Source organism: Suncus etruscus, chromosome 2, assembly GCF_024139225.1.
Source record: "Suncus etruscus isolate mSunEtr1 chromosome 2, mSunEtr1.pri.cur, whole genome shotgun sequence".
Classification (NCBI taxonomy): domain Eukaryota; kingdom Metazoa; phylum Chordata; class Mammalia; order Eulipotyphla; family Soricidae; genus Suncus; species Suncus etruscus.
Genome location: NC_064849.1, coordinates 171,046,671 through 171,062,284, shown reverse-complemented (window position 1 = coordinate 171,062,284; position 15,614 = coordinate 171,046,671). Strand labels below are relative to the sequence as shown.

At 37.3% G+C, this 15,614-nt stretch overlaps 1 protein-coding gene across 1 annotated transcript in view; it reads left to right on the top strand.

Annotated features, from left to right (window-relative positions):
- Window positions 1–15,614, top strand: part of LOC126001931 (phosphatidylinositol 3-kinase catalytic subunit type 3) — a 160,840-nt gene that overhangs the window by 86,699 nt on the left and 58,527 nt on the right. Inside the window, exons 12-16 of the mRNA XM_049769125.1 lie at window positions 3–93; window positions 5,512–5,579; window positions 10,853–10,958; window positions 12,822–12,938; window positions 13,740–13,871. Coding sequence (XP_049625082.1) covers window positions 3–93; window positions 5,512–5,579; window positions 10,853–10,958; window positions 12,822–12,938; window positions 13,740–13,871 — 514 coding nt within the window. The remainder of the gene's footprint in view (window positions 1–2; window positions 94–5,511; window positions 5,580–10,852; window positions 10,959–12,821; window positions 12,939–13,739; window positions 13,872–15,614) is intronic.

Here is a 15,614-nt window from a genome sequence, read left to right as displayed (position 1 = left end):
AGCTCTCAAATTATTACTAGCTCACTACCTCCAGTGTCTTCCCCACCCCCTGCTTCTAAAACAAAAGAAGGTTCAGATAATGAAAATCTTGAGGTAGGTTGCAAAGCTGCTCAAATTTTCTCCAGGAGACATTCCATCCCAAAAGATTTTATGTTGTTCTTTAGAACATTGATTTTGAGTAATATACTTAATACTCCGACTTTATTAAATAACATGTTTTATGATGCATGTTTATGACTTTTCCTCTCAGCAAAATGTGTTAGATAATCATCAATTCAAAGATTTTATTAGCTCTTTGGGCATATAAACAGATTCGTATGCAATGTGAAAATAAAGCTGGCTTAAATATTTTATTAAAGAAACACAGAATATTTATTGTTAACATCTAGGGGCACTATGTAATTGTCAGTGTTTGTGATTACATTGTAGGAATGTATGACTTTGTCACAATAGGCACCTGTTTTCATTTATATAGAAAATTAAGACAAGATCTTTTACCTTTCAAGGTAAATCAGATATAGTGCTACTTTGTATGTACATTTGGGTGTCAAAGGTAAAAACTGATTTACTTTTTTTTCCCAAGAATTCAAATTTGTGAAGAATGTTTTGTACCCTTCATATTAAAATCTTCATTCTGCTTCCTGGGAGCCAGGAGTCTAGCAGGAGGGGGTTTGGCAGGCCCCTGCCATGCCGGAGGCCTTCTTAACCAGGCCTAGTGGGGGTGCGGGACTTGGGTAACGCCAGCACCCCTCTACCGCCTTGCTCCGGATCTCCAGGGCTTCCCCGGGTCACATGCCTGGGCAAGCCAGTGAGTTGGGCCCCTTATCCATTCAGTTTCTTGAAGTCACTGGTAATCTATGTCTAGTCTATATTTTCAAAATCGCGCAGGGGCTATCTTCCCGGCGCGCACAAGAAATATTAATAGTACTCACTATCATTGAATTATGTTTTTATGTATGCAGAATGTCCATTTTGTACTCTGCCCTTTTGCATACCCTTTCATAAGATCATATTTCTCTTTAACTTCCTTAACTCCTATCATCATTACTCCTCTTTTACCCTTTCTAACTTAAGTACTGTAGAGTCCTAAGTCACAGACCAAAGTGGTACCCTGGAGTTAACACCCACCCAACTATTTTAAAAGGCATAAAAAGGACACTTATGTCTTTTCAACATTTTATGGGTGTTTTCTTTGACGGCTATAACTTTTGCTGAATATTAAAAAGTAATGCTCTACCAGACACGATACCCCCCCCCCCCATGTTTATCTTCTCTTCGTGAACTGCTCAATATGAAATTTGGTGTGAAAGAATCCCTCAGTTTAATGTTTATGTTTGAACCAAGTCATGGGTATTGTTGGAAATGTTTTTACACCCCCATATATCTGATAGCACCACGTGGCTTTATTTCTTGTTTGCTTAGGCACACTAAAATGGGAAAATACTATACATACCAATAAGTTCTTATCTAATAGAGATGGGAACACACAAATCTTGTAGTGCAATGAGACCTTACACCCTGAACATTGACATAAAGACCTGGCACAGGCCTCAGAAGAATGGGCATTCTCCATTCACCCCTGATCTAGAGAAGACATCTACAAAACATCCAAGGTTGTATATAACATCACCTGGAGGCATTCCTCTACCAGGGAAGACCCTACAGCTGCTCTGACATCGATCTACTCAAAAGAGACTTCTCTTAACACTGAGAAGAGTTAACAAAAACAATGACCTGCTTACTGGACAGGGCTTGCTGTATTGCCCCTTAATTGTGAGGTTTGTCTATAACATCACCTGGAAGCAGTCCTCTACCACAGGAGACCCTACCACTGCTCAGACATTGTCCTGCTCAAAAGAGACTTCCCTTAACACTGAGAAGACTTAACAACGACCTGCTTACAGGACAGGGCTTCCTGCATTGCCCTTTCTTTTTTTTTTTTTTTTTTTGGTTTTTGGTTTTTGGGTCACACCCGGCAGTGCTCAGGGGTTACTCCTGGCTGTCTGCTCAGAAATAGCTCCTGGCAGGCACGGGGGACCATATGGGACACCGGGATTTGAACCAACCACCTTTGGTCCTGGATCGGCTGTTTGCAGGCACACACCGCTGTGCTATCTCTCCGGGCCCGTATTGCCCTTTCATGGTGAGGTGAAACGAGAAGACACTCCACATCATGACTTCAATGTAGGATATGCAGATTCCAGAATCTTTAATACAGAAACATGATACCAACAACAGAGACTGTGTGAAAAGTGTGTTGGCACTACAGACAATGTCTTGGATTGGAGGATAACTTGCCTGAAGCCTAGAGTTGGTCTTATGCCAGGAAACTTCAGGGGTAGGATCTCTTTGTATTTAGGCCAAGGTTATGACTTTCCATGTCCTTCATATTTTGGTGGGCCTATGCAAACAACAATTGCCACTCTAACACCGTTTTTACTGTGCTCCTTTGACTCTAATCCTTAAAATGCACCCACTTAAAATTTGAGATTAACTTAAGCTAATATGCATGTACATGGAAATGTAAAAAATACTATGCCTCTAATGTTTAAGGAGTTACGTAAGTTTTATGGCTTTAGATTGCCTTATGTGCTGTTAAGAAATATTATAATGTGCTACAATCTGGGGACTTGAGGGACAAAGTAATTGTACATGGATTCTGTTTTATTTATCGTAATGTTCTTTGGCTGAAAGTTCCAAGTTAAGATATCAGCAAGGGGACTTCTTCTGAGAATTATGTTATGGGTGATTGTCCTTCCACTGTAACTTTACCTTGTCCTCTTTCTTTGCATCTTTTGTTCTCATAATTCAAAATAAAAAATTAAAAAAAATCTTCATTCTTTGAAAATATGTGCTTGGGATAAGAATAGTTTATTTTTATGTTTTAATACTGTTTGTAACCATATTACCAAAACTATCATGAAAAGTTTTGTTTTAAACTTTATTGATTGAGTGATTGGTTTGGGGGCCATGCCAGCAGTGCTCAAGGGTTATTCCTGGCTCTGCACTCAGAAATCATCTCTGGTAGGCTGGGGAACCATATGGGATGCTAGGAATCAAACTGGGTCTCTCCTGGATCAGCCACATGCAAGGCAAATGCCCTAACACTGTGCTATCTTTCCAGCCCCCATGAAAAGTTTCTATTGTGTGTATTGTTTTGTTTTGGGCTACACCCGGTGATGCTCAGGGGTTATTCCTGGCTATGCTATCAGAAATCGCTCCTGGCTTGGGGGACCATATGGGACACTGGGGGATCAAACCGTGGTCCGTCCTAGGCCAGTGCCAGCAAGGCAGACGCCTTATTGCTCCATGCTACTGCTCCAGCTCCCATGAAAAGTTTTTTAAAGGAAACTTATGTGGATATTTTAAATGTGCATAAATGCTGTTTTCAGTCATACTTTAGATATACTAAAGTATACTAGTTATGACTCAATGTCTTATCTGTCATAGAAAATATTGGAAAAAAGAATGTTAAGTTAAATGACCGACCAGAAATCTTTAGGGTTGCCCGTGAAGGTATCTTTCATTTATAATTTAATTATTTTGCTTTTCCATAATATTTTTGACTCTTTGTTTAAACTTTTGCTTTACTGTGCTAAGGATTGAAGCCAGGTTAAAATTAGAAGCACATAAAATTAGGTGCTCTACTACTTAGTGAGCTACACCCATACTGCTGTCTGTCATCTCTTACACTAAAGAAATTGAACTTCCTTCAAAGAGACATTCTGTTCTTTGATAGGAGCATTCAATTATATGTATTAATATATTCTATCTTAAAAATTCACATGCATGTACTGGGGAGATAGCTCAAAGGACTGGAGCACATGGTTTTTTCATGCTGGAACATTGTACCTCACTGTTCCCATGGTAAACCATAGACTCCCAAGCACCTAATGAGTATGATCCTAAATCCAAAGCAATACAGTTGTAAGTGAAAAAAACAAAAACAAAAACAACTCTCGTGGTGCTATACCCTTTAAAACAACACCTTGTTTTCTCAATTCTCTTTGTGATACGTCTTCATAAAAGATTTATCTATACCTACTCTCTTTATATTTATATCACTCTGCTTGCTCTTTTTTTTTATCATTATATTAGAATTTACATTGCCAAGGTGTTGTTCACTTTAATGTTTGCAGTTGCATGAACTTTCTTTGCAGCGGTCTTCAGCAAAGCAGTTGGACTCCCTTTCTGAAAAACTAATTCTCCCCATGGTTTAAATGATATCATAGATCCCTGTTTTCCTCTTCAACTCTGGCTGTTCCATCTCAGTTTCACATGTCAGCACTTTGCCTGCCGGTTGACATCTTAGTGTTCCTCAGGGTCCTCTTCTGTTCTCAATTTATACTCTTTCCCTAGGCTGTTTACTAATAAACTCAAATTTATACTTCTAGTACATATCTCATGAGCTTTACATGAATATATTCAAATACCTACAAGATCCCCTTTGTGTATCTGACAGGCATTTCAAACATAATATCTAAAAATATAGCTCTTGGCCCACTCTCTAGATGGATCATCACCTGTAATTTCCGTTTCTGATACAACAAATCAACACATTTGCTAAATCCATAAATTTAGTAGTTCCTGTCAGTTTCTTTTCTTCTTCCTCGCTGTTTTCCAGTCCTATTTGACTTCCAATTTAACTCCATTCCCACATTTGAGTCTTAGAATATGCAATAGTATCTTAACTTACCATTTATCTTGGGGCTGGAGAGATAGCATGGAGGTAAGGTGTTTGCCTTTCATGCGGAAGGATGGTGATTCGAATCCCGGCATCCCATATGGGCAGGCTCTGGCCTGCCAGGGGCTATTTTCTGAGCATGGAGCCAGGAGTAACCCCTGAGCGCTGCCAGGTGTGACCAAAAAAAAAAAAAAAAAAGCCAAAAAAACCCCACAAAACTTGCCATGTAATTCAACAGTAGAGCAATGTGTCATTTTCATAAAACGGAAGTCAGATCATCTCTCCTACTTAAGATCTAAGTTTCTCTACATTTTTTTTCAGTCTTAGAGGCTTAGGGCCTCATTGTTGCCATTCGTGACTGTCCAATTGAAGTTATTTATTGATCTTTTTAACGTCTCTCTTTTTCTGTCACCTATTAAACTTCCAAGAATATAAGAATTCTGAACTATGGTGTCCTTTGCCTTTCATATAATTTCTAGTTAGTTTCAAATAAACATTAGATGATAGATGATCTATTTAAAAAAATTAGTGCTGGGGCCGGAGAGGTGGCGCTAGAGGTAAGGTGTCTGCCTTGCAAGCACTGGCCAAGGAAGGACCCCGGTTCGATCCCCTGGCATTCCATATGGTCCCCCCAAGCCAGGGGCAATTTCTAAGCGCTTAGCCAGGAGTAACCCCTGAGCATCAAACGGGTGTGGCCCCCCCAAAAATTAGTGCTTAAAATTAAAAATAATAATTTCTTAAGATTTTTAAACACAAATAAATGTTATTATTCCCCATTTAATAACATGATGAAATAATATTTATACTTGTCTTTTTTTTTTTTCCAGCAAGATCTTTGCACATTCTTGATATCAAGAGCCTGTAAAAACTCAACACTTGCTAATTACTTATACTGGTATGTGAAATTATTATTTTGTTTATTTTCATATAATTCTTCGGAGCTGGGGCCGGGAAGGTGGCGCTAGAGGTAAGGTGTCTACCTTGCAAGCACTAGCGGACTGACCGCAGTTCAATCCCTCGTTGTCCCATATGGTCCCCCCAAGCCAGGGGCGATTTCTGAGCGCATAGCCAGGAGTAACCCCTGAGAGTCAAATGGGTGTGGCCCAAAAACCAAAATAAAATAAAATAAAATAAAATAATTCTTTGAAGCTGCTTTTCCACACAATAAACATTAGGGCAGTTTAAAATAAGGTATAAACAATTTAACATTGAAATTCAGAATTTTATTTAGTTATTTTCCTTTACAGTTACGCTTATGGTAGAGCTTATTGGACCATTCTCTCTTCTTTTCACTAACTTCAGGATTAATAATAAAACAGAATAGTGATTCTTTTTCAGTTTGATGTCTATTTCTTTTTTATTCTGCTTAAGTAGAGTAAGTATAATGCCCAAATGGTACTTCAGGAGTATCTATTTTTGTCGTGTTATATTTATGCCTGAGCTTAAGTTATGATAAATAATGTGACTTTATATGCATGATTTCAGTGTTACGGTAAATAACGGAGTTTGAAGTTACTTATATTGTAAATGGGAACTGAAGAGACTCAAAGTTGCTTAAACTGGACTTAGCGATTAGAACATTTAACTAGCACTTTCCCATATATAAAATATTTTCAAAGGTCTTTTTCATTCATCTCCTTTAAGTTCAGCAGAGAAAGTACAATTTTCTCTAGCATATGTCATCAGAGCCTGTTTCCTGTTTTAGTTGAAGGAAATAGAGAAAAGTATGCACAGAGAAGCTAACTGATTTCTTGAACCCTGGGTCCCATTTACTCTGCTAGCAGTTAAGTTGCAACAGAGAGACTTTTGGTTTAATGAAAGAAAGCACTAAGATTAAACCCCAGGCAAGGGAGACTGACTCAGTTTTACAGTGTAGACCTGAGGCAAAGCTAGCTGAGGAAGTGCTGTTTGTTTGAGAAAACATTTTTTTTTTGTTTTGAATTTTGGGCTACACCCTGTGACGCTCAGGTATTACTCCTGGCTATTTGCTCAGAAATCGCTCCTGGCTTGGGGGACCATATGGGACGCTAGGCATTGAATCGTGGTTCGCCCTGGGTCAGCCGTGTCCAGGCAAATGCCCTTCCGCTGCACCATCACTCCAGCCTGAGAAAACACTTGAAACTCGTTGACATTCAGGGTACATAGTGCCTGCAGGAATGACCTCTAATTGTACACTGCCTGATTTACTTATGGATTGTCATCAATATCCATTTTGAGACCAATTTTTAAAAAATAGCAACGAACTTTATGCTTTGTAGGAGTGAATAAAAATACTATGTTGTTAGACTGATTTTGTAAAACAATCCAAGTAAGTCAAGTCTGCCTTAGTTAAATTATTTTCCATTCTCCACATACATTGTATGAATATTGTCCCTTTGTAATCTCAGTTAAATTAGCTAGCCCTCTAAATTAGCTCTCCTCCCTTTTGAAAACTAATCTTCTGTTCACTAGTGACAATAGAAATAGCATTTTTACACGAGTTGCATATAGCATTCATCAAACAAATGAACAAGTCTTTAAAAGTGTAATGGCAGAATTTTTTGTCGGGTTTGTTAATCTCTAATTTGACTTTGAAAGGTTTATTTAGAAATTCTCATTACCAGTTGTATACTATTAACTTGAATATAAACTGATTTTTCTGATTTTTTCCCTTGTATGCCACTCTAAATTCTTAAGTATATTTCTACTCACCATTGTTACCAAAAACAAGACAAAAAAAAACATGCTTCTTCTTAGAACTATAAATAACATGTAAAAGGAAATTAAAATTTATGGGACACTATGCCAAGCTTTTTGAATACTTACAAGCTTTACATATTAATTAATTAAATTAAAACAATTTGTTAGGAAATCCTTCATAGGTGTTTTTCTTTCTTTGAAAAATTTATTGAAAGTTGTCTCTGACTCCATTTATTACTTGTGGTATATACTATGGAAAGTGTTGTGTACACAGTTACCCTATGTCTTGTTCTATAAGAATGTATTTTTTGGTGGGGGGTTCTTTTGGTGGGTTTGCAGGTAGAAGTTTTGAGGATTTAACCCAGAGCCTTATGCATGAGAGCCATGCGTGCTACCACAGAGCCACATCTGCAATTTCTTAAACTAAATGGGTTTTTTTGTTTGTTTGTTTGTTTGTTCTGTTTTTATTTTAGGCCACACCCAACAGCAGTGCTCAGGGGTTACTCCTGGCTCTTCACTCAGAAATCACTTTTGGCAGGCTGGGTCATCAACATGCAAGGCAAATGCTCTACTGCTGTGCTTTCGCTCCAGCCCCTAAAATTAGTTTTTTTTTTTTTTTTTTTTTTGTATCTAATGTTTGGCCAGATTTCAGCATAAAACCTGAAATGAATAGTGATGGAATCTTTGATTTCTTATTTGAAGTACAAAGAGTTTTCAGACTATTCTAAAAATAACTGGGCAAGAAGAAACCTATTAAATGAACAGCCCCAACAAGGCAACCATTTCTGATCAAAAAGACCCTATGTTTACTTTAAAGGTGATAAAGCACTGTCCCAGTTCCCAGTCTTATAAGCATTCCATCAAACTTGAATTTGATTTGTAATTTCCACTATATCTCTGATTCATTGAAGCAATACATATGCTTTGTGTGTTTATTCTCTGTGGAGTGATTTTTTTCTGTATTTACTGTCTGCATAGTGCATATGCAGAAATAGGTATGAAGGAAAAGCTATTGATGTGAACTTTGTCTTTGAAGTATTCCATTTTTGTTTTGTTATTGTAGGATAAAAGTACAGGAAATGATTTTTCTGTTTGTTTTTGTTTTGTTTTGTTTTTCTACTGAGTGTAGCCCAGGGGTTACTCCTAGCTCTGCTCTCAGAAATTATTCCTAGCAAGCTCCAGGGACCATGTGGGATGCTGGAGATCAAACCTGGGTCCTCTATGTGCAAGGCAAACGCTACTTACTGCGCTATTGCTCCAGTTCCCGAAAATCAACCTTTTAAGCCAAGGAGAGGAGTTTTGTACTTTTCGGCCTGTGAACTGTTATGCCTCAGAAACTATAATTTTTTTAATGGTTAATTCAGTATGTTATATTGAAAGTGTTATATTGAATTTGGATGTCTTGACACGTTTTAATGTTACTCATAAAAACTTTCAAGGTTATAATGATTTTGTAATGCAAGGAACAAAATTCCTAGGAAGCTGGTAACCTACAGATGTAGTCTACAGTGGGAACCTGGATAGCTTTACTGAGTTTCTATTTTCAGATGACAGGTTCCTAGGGAGTGCTCAGTTAAATCTAGCTTATAGATATGAAAAGAAAATTTAGAATTGATTCAAATTCAGTTATTTTAGTCTCCTGAACTTGTTATTAGGTGGTGATGCTATTTTTATTTTAGATGAACTTTCTCTTTGTAACAGTACATTGATTTGGTTGGTTTTGAAAGGTATTTAAAATTTGGCCTTATTATCAACAACACCCTTAAACACAATTGTGTTTAATTGATGATCAACTATACCTAAGTAGGATAATGGCTTCTTTTTTTTTTTTTTGGTTTTTGGGCCACACCCGTTTGACGCTCAGGGGTTACTCCTGGCTATGTGCTCAGAAATCGCCCCTGGCTTGGGGGGACCATATGGGACGCCGGGGGATCGAACCGCGGTCCTTCCTTGGCTAGCACTTGCAAGGCAGACACCTTACCTCCAGCGCCACCTACCCGGCCCCGGATAATGGCTTCTGTACAAAACAAATGTATTGTTCATTTTAAAATGAGGTTGCTGAATATTCTTTCCAAAAAATAGTGCAATGTGACATGAGACCATCCTTCTGGATGCAAGGCAAATGCCCAACCTCCATGCTCTTTCTCCAGCCCCTACCTAATTAGTTCTTAAAGACAGCATGAGAAAAGGTTTTAGTAGACAATTTTGACATAAGAATTCAAAGTCGGGGCTGGAGAGAGAGCATGGAGGTAGGGCATTTGCCTTTCATGCAGAAGGACGGTGATTCGAATCCCAGCATCCCATATGGTCCCCTGAGCCTGCCAGGAGTGATTTCTGAGCCCAGAGCTCCAGGAGTAACCCCTGAGTGCTGCCGAGTGTGACCCAAAAACCAAAAAAAGAAAAAGAAAGAAAAGAATTCAAAGTCATATGTTCTAAGTTGAACTCTACAATCAATGTATTGTTGCCACCAGGGCAAGACACAACTTCTCTCTTAGTGTCACTATTGATCAGAGAAGCAAACTAATCTAGACTTATATTTTTTTCAAATTTATATCATGCTTTATTGTTGCAAAAAAAGTTTCAAAATCTGGCACTAGTTGTTTAAAGAAAGATGAAATAACAAAGGATTCAAACGTATTGTCCAGATTATTGCTTTGTGAACTTTTTACTACTTGTATTCAACAATGTTATTTTCTATCTGTTAGAATCTGTGCTGTCTAATCCATATGATTTATTATGTGAGCAGTTTTGGCTTAAGAAAATATCTAATTTTTTTTAACTCAGGAGTCATGATAGAATTATTGAAGATTATGTTTGAACTTTTAAGTAGTGAGGGAAATTGAATTGGGCAAAGGAAAATCAGTTTAAAATAAAACCCATTTTCAGAAATACGTTAATGAGAAAAGTAGCTTCAGAGTGGTTTTCAGGAGATGATGTATTCTATACATGATGCAAATAGTCTTTTTCTTGAGTTCCTTGGAAGATATATGAGCTTAGGTAGGTTTTCAGAATGTTAATACTCAATATGCTAGTAAACAGAAAATTCTTTTTTGATGCCAACATTTTAGAAAACTTACAATATTCTATCAACTGAGGTGGTTTTTTTTTTGGTTTTTGGTTTTTGGGCCACACCGGCAGTGCTCAGGGGTTACTCCTAGCTGTCTGCTCAGAAATAGCTTCTGGCAGGCATGGGGGACCATATGGGACACCGGGATTCGAACCAACCACCTTTGGTCCTGGATCGGCTGCTTGCAAGGCAAATGCCGCTGTGCTATCTCTCTGGACCCGAGGTGTTTTTCTTAATTTAGTTTTTATAGATGATTGTATATATTGCTCATTAATTTTTTACTTTTAAAAGTGATAAGATGTTCTATTGTTCCCATGCAATTACTTTACAAATGAGGATTACCTGTTTGAATGAAAAGACATGTACAAACTAAACCTGAGTGGCATGTCACACAGTGTGACTTATTCATTATTATCATTAAGGTATGTGATCGTAGAATGTGAAGACCAAGACACGCAGCAAAGAGACCCAAAGACACATGAGATGTACTTGAATGTGATGAGACGGTTCAGCCAAGCATTGTTGAAGGTAACTGGAACAGTACAGGGGCAAACTCGAACCTGTTGGCTTCCTTTATTTACCTGAAATGAGAAAAAATATCAAAAGAATAATAAAATAGTTAGCATGAAAATTATCTAAGGTTCAAATCCCAGCATTGATAAGTAAAATTTTATTGGAACTGTCATATTCATTTGTCTTCATACAAGTCTCGACTATTTTTGCACTTTAATAGCAATTGAAATATTAGAATGAAAACTGGCCAACATGAGCTTGTTTGGTTTTTTCAGAAAGTTTGTTGGCCCTTTATTATTTAATGAAATATTCCCATGTATGAAACAGAAATAAATGGTTCTCTTTCTTACTTCCCCATCTTTTGTTTATTTATTTTATCACATACATATGTTTCCCAAAATCTATATTGCAAATATAATTTATGAAAAGTTTATCTTAGTAGTTTCTAGAGGTCTGTAAAACTTCCTTGCAATTTCACAGTTCAGCCAGCAGAGGGTACAAGGCTGTGAAAAGAAGACTCAAATAGTAAATCTGTGATTTGTTACAAAAATATTGTATTCTTCTCTACTCCCTAACTTGACTTTGACTTTAGAAGTTTTGAGAAAACAACTGCGAAAACAAAAGTATGACAGTTTTTATTCTAAATCATGTAAAGATCTGCCTTTTAACCCTTTGGTTGCTTTTGTCAGTCTTTGTCTTCCTAGACAATGCTAACACACTGATTTACCAGAGTGTTTCAACAATTTATGAAGTTTTAATAACACATTAGTGTTTTGGCCCTTCTTTTATTGGTGTTGACTATATTTGAAAATAAATTTTATATCTTTATGATTTATATTACATAGAATGTTTTATTAATATGTGAAATAAATGTGTTTCTTACAAAAAAAATATTTTCCATCATAGCATGATTCACTTGCAGTTTCATGTTATTACAAATTGAGTAAGAATAAGTCATAAATTTAGTTCAACAGGCAGAGAATGGGCTTTGCATGCAGGAGGCCTGGGTTTGATCCCTAGCATTGTTTGAACCCTGACAACAAAAGAATTGATCCGTGGACAGAAAGCCAGAAAGAACCCCAGAACTGTTGAATGCAACCTCAAGACAAACAAATTAAAGATTTAGCAATCAAACTTATTAATAAAGACAAAACTTTTATAAAGTTCTCAGAGCTCAGAACTTTACCTCAAACTGATTGTCAAATATGAGTCAGTCTTATCTCAGTTTGTTACATAGCCTTTATCATACTGGGAGGAAATTTTGGCTTCTTTGTGCTTGAATTTTCTGTTCTTTGAAATGATAATGTTAATGTTTACCCAGCACTCTTAGCATAATTGGGAAAATTAAAGGAGAAAAATTACTAGTAATATTGTGTGACCTGGAGAATCACTTTCTAGGTTGATAGTATTTAGTTTTTAATGGTTTATCTTTTACTAGACATGTATTTTGTTGCTGTTTGTATAGTCCCAGGTTTTTTAAGTAGATATTTAGGTCATTGAAGGAAATACTACTGCCATAATTTGCCCAGCACATTTCTGAGGACAAAAGCATCAAGATATAAATTAAATTAATGGGTGAATGCATTGTTGAGTGAAAGGCATATAGATATGTGGCTGCATATGGGGGAAGAGCTGTTTTCATAGGCTTGTATTTACTGGAGATTCAGTTAGATTTTAGCTAACAAAGCACTGTGGTGTTTAGCTAAATAACAGACTTCTCGTTATCTCCGAGTCAAAATAATTAATCTCTTTCCATTTTACTTTGTGTTGAAGTTTGAAGCTATTAGAAGAATAAATTAAAGATCACCCATGCTATTCAAGAGTCCCCGATTGTCTTAGTACACAGAACTAATTTTCCTTGCCTTTGATTCCCTTCAGGGTGATAAGTCTGTCAGAGTTATGCGCTCCTTGCTGGCTGCACAGCAGACATTTGTAGATCGACTGGTGCATCTAATGAAGGCAGTGCAGCGTGAAAGTGGAAATCGTAAGAAAAAGGTAAACCTATATGCTTGGCTTTCTGGCGTCAACTAATAAGGCATTATAAAATAGTTGACGCTCACTCTTCAGGATTGATAAATTTTTATGAAATTCTTAGGAAATTGTAGTAACAGGAACACTTCATATGAGGAAACCCTGGGTTCAAGCCCCAGCATCACATGGTTCACTAAACATCAGGCAAAAAACAGCCCCTGTCTTTGCAAGGTGTGACACCAAGACACCCCCTCAAAAGAAACCCACACTGATTACAAGGTTCTTGTTTATGAATTTGTAGATAGTGATTTGATCCTCCCAGATCTCTTAAGTTAGGATTAGTGTCATACTGAGTATAGGCAAAGTAGAAATAGATGGACTTGTACATAGTCACAGCTGGTAAGTATTGGAGTTGAGATTTCTTCCTGCATTCTGAGCCTATATCTTTGACTTGGATGCTTTACCAGCTCTCATATTCGAATATGAGCATCTTAGAATATGAGCTCTCTGATATTGAAATGGTCTCTAGACATTATTAGATCAGAATTCTTGTCTTGAAAATCAAGATCCACAGTGACTTGCTTTAGGAGGCAAAACTAGTTATTGTAACAACAATGACATTTGTTCTCTTACTAGTGTCTCTTGCAGTGATAAAAGTTTTACTTCATGTGAACAGATGAGCATCTTTTCTTGTTCCTTCACCTGCCCAGCCTTAATGATCCTCTACAGATACCTTGACTAGATTGGACTTTATTCTTTACCATATGTTTTATAAGCTACTTTTCCATTTTTGCTAATTATCACTTTCTGAATTTTTTCTCCTAGAATGAGAGGCTACAAGCATTGCTTGGAGACAATGAAAAGATGAATTTGTCAGATGTGGAACTTATCCCATTGCCCTTAGAACCCCAGGTGAAAATTAGAGGAATAATCCCAGAAACGGCTACCTTATTTAAGGTAATGGATGAGGTATTAATGTATATAATTGGATAATTGGAGCCTATTTAAAGCTATGACACCAACTTTTTTTCTTTTTTTTAATTATCTTTATTTAAACATCGTGATTACAAATATGATTGTAGTTGTATGATTACAGTCATGTAAAGAAACCCCCCTTCACCAGTGCAAAATTCCCACCACCATTTTCCCAGAAATCCCTCCTCCCCATCCCACCCACACCTGTACTCGAGACAGGCTTTCTACTTCCCTTATTCACATTGTTATGATAGTTTCAGTGTAGTTATTTCTCTACACATCACTCTATGTGGTGAGCTTCATGTTATCAGCTGCACTTTCCAGCCCACGTCTCTCTTGTCTCTGAGATACTGCTAAAAATGTCATTCATTTTTCTTAAAACCCATAGATGAGTGAAACAATTCTGCGTCTTTCTCTCTCCCTCTGACTTATTTCACTCAACATAACAGATTCCATGTACATCCATATATAGGAAAACTTCATTACTTCATCTCTCCTGATGGCTGCATAGTATTCCATTGTGTATATGTACCACAGTTTCTTTAGCCACTCATCTGTTGAAGGGCATCTTGGTTGTTTCCAGAGTCTGGCTATTGTAAATAGCGCTGCAATGAATATAGGTGTGAGGAAGGGATTTTTGTATTGTATTTTTGTGTTTCTCAGGTATATTCCTAGGAGTGGTATAGCTGGATCGTATGGGAGCTCAATTTCCAGCTTTTGGAGGAATCTCCATATCACTTTCCATAAAGGTTGGACTAGACAGCATTCCCACCAGCAGTGAAAAAGTTCCTTTCTCTCCACATCCCATCTAGCACTGCTTATTTTCCTTCTTTGTGATGTGTGCCAATTTCAGTGGCTTGAGGTGGTACCTCATAGTTGTTTTGATGTGCATCTCCCTGATGATTAGTGATGTGGAACATCTTTTCATATGCCTTTTGGCCATTTGCCTTTCTTCTTTTACAAAGTGTCTGTTCATTTCTTTTCCCCATTTTTTGATGGGGTTAGATGTTTTTTTCTTGTATAGTTAGGCCAATACCTTGTATATTTTGGATATTAGTCCTTTATCTGATGAGTATTGGGTGAATAATTTCTCCCACTCAGTGGGTGGCTTTTGTATTCTGGGCACTATCTCCTTTGAGATGCAGAAGCTTCTCAGCTTAATATAGTCCCATCTGTTTATCTCTGCTTCCACTTGTTTGGAGAGTGCTGTTTCCTCCTTAAAGATGCCTTTAGTCTCAATGTCATGGAGTGTTTTATCTACATGTTGTTGTATATATCTTATAGTTTCAGATCTGATATCAAGGTCTTTAATCCATTTGGATTTTACCTTCTTACATGGTGTTAGCTGGGGGTCTGAGTTGACTTTTTTGCAAGTGGCTAACCAGTTCTGCCAACACCACTTGTTGGAAGAAGCTTTCCTTGCTCCATTTTGGATTTCTTGCTCTTTTATCAAAAACTAGGTGGTTATATTTCTGGGGAACATTCTCTGAGTACTCTAGCCTATTCCACTGATCTGAGGGTTATGACACCAACTTTTAACATCATTACATGAACAGGAAATATATATTCCCTGAGCATAGCTGGGGGAATGATAAAAATGATGATGAACATAATCTGATCTCTATTGAACATGCCAGAAGCTTTGCATCGCTGCAGATGTGATGATAATCTTTATTTTTTTCAGATAGGGAGCAGTTTGGACAGTTCAGAGCTGCTTATGGTTTT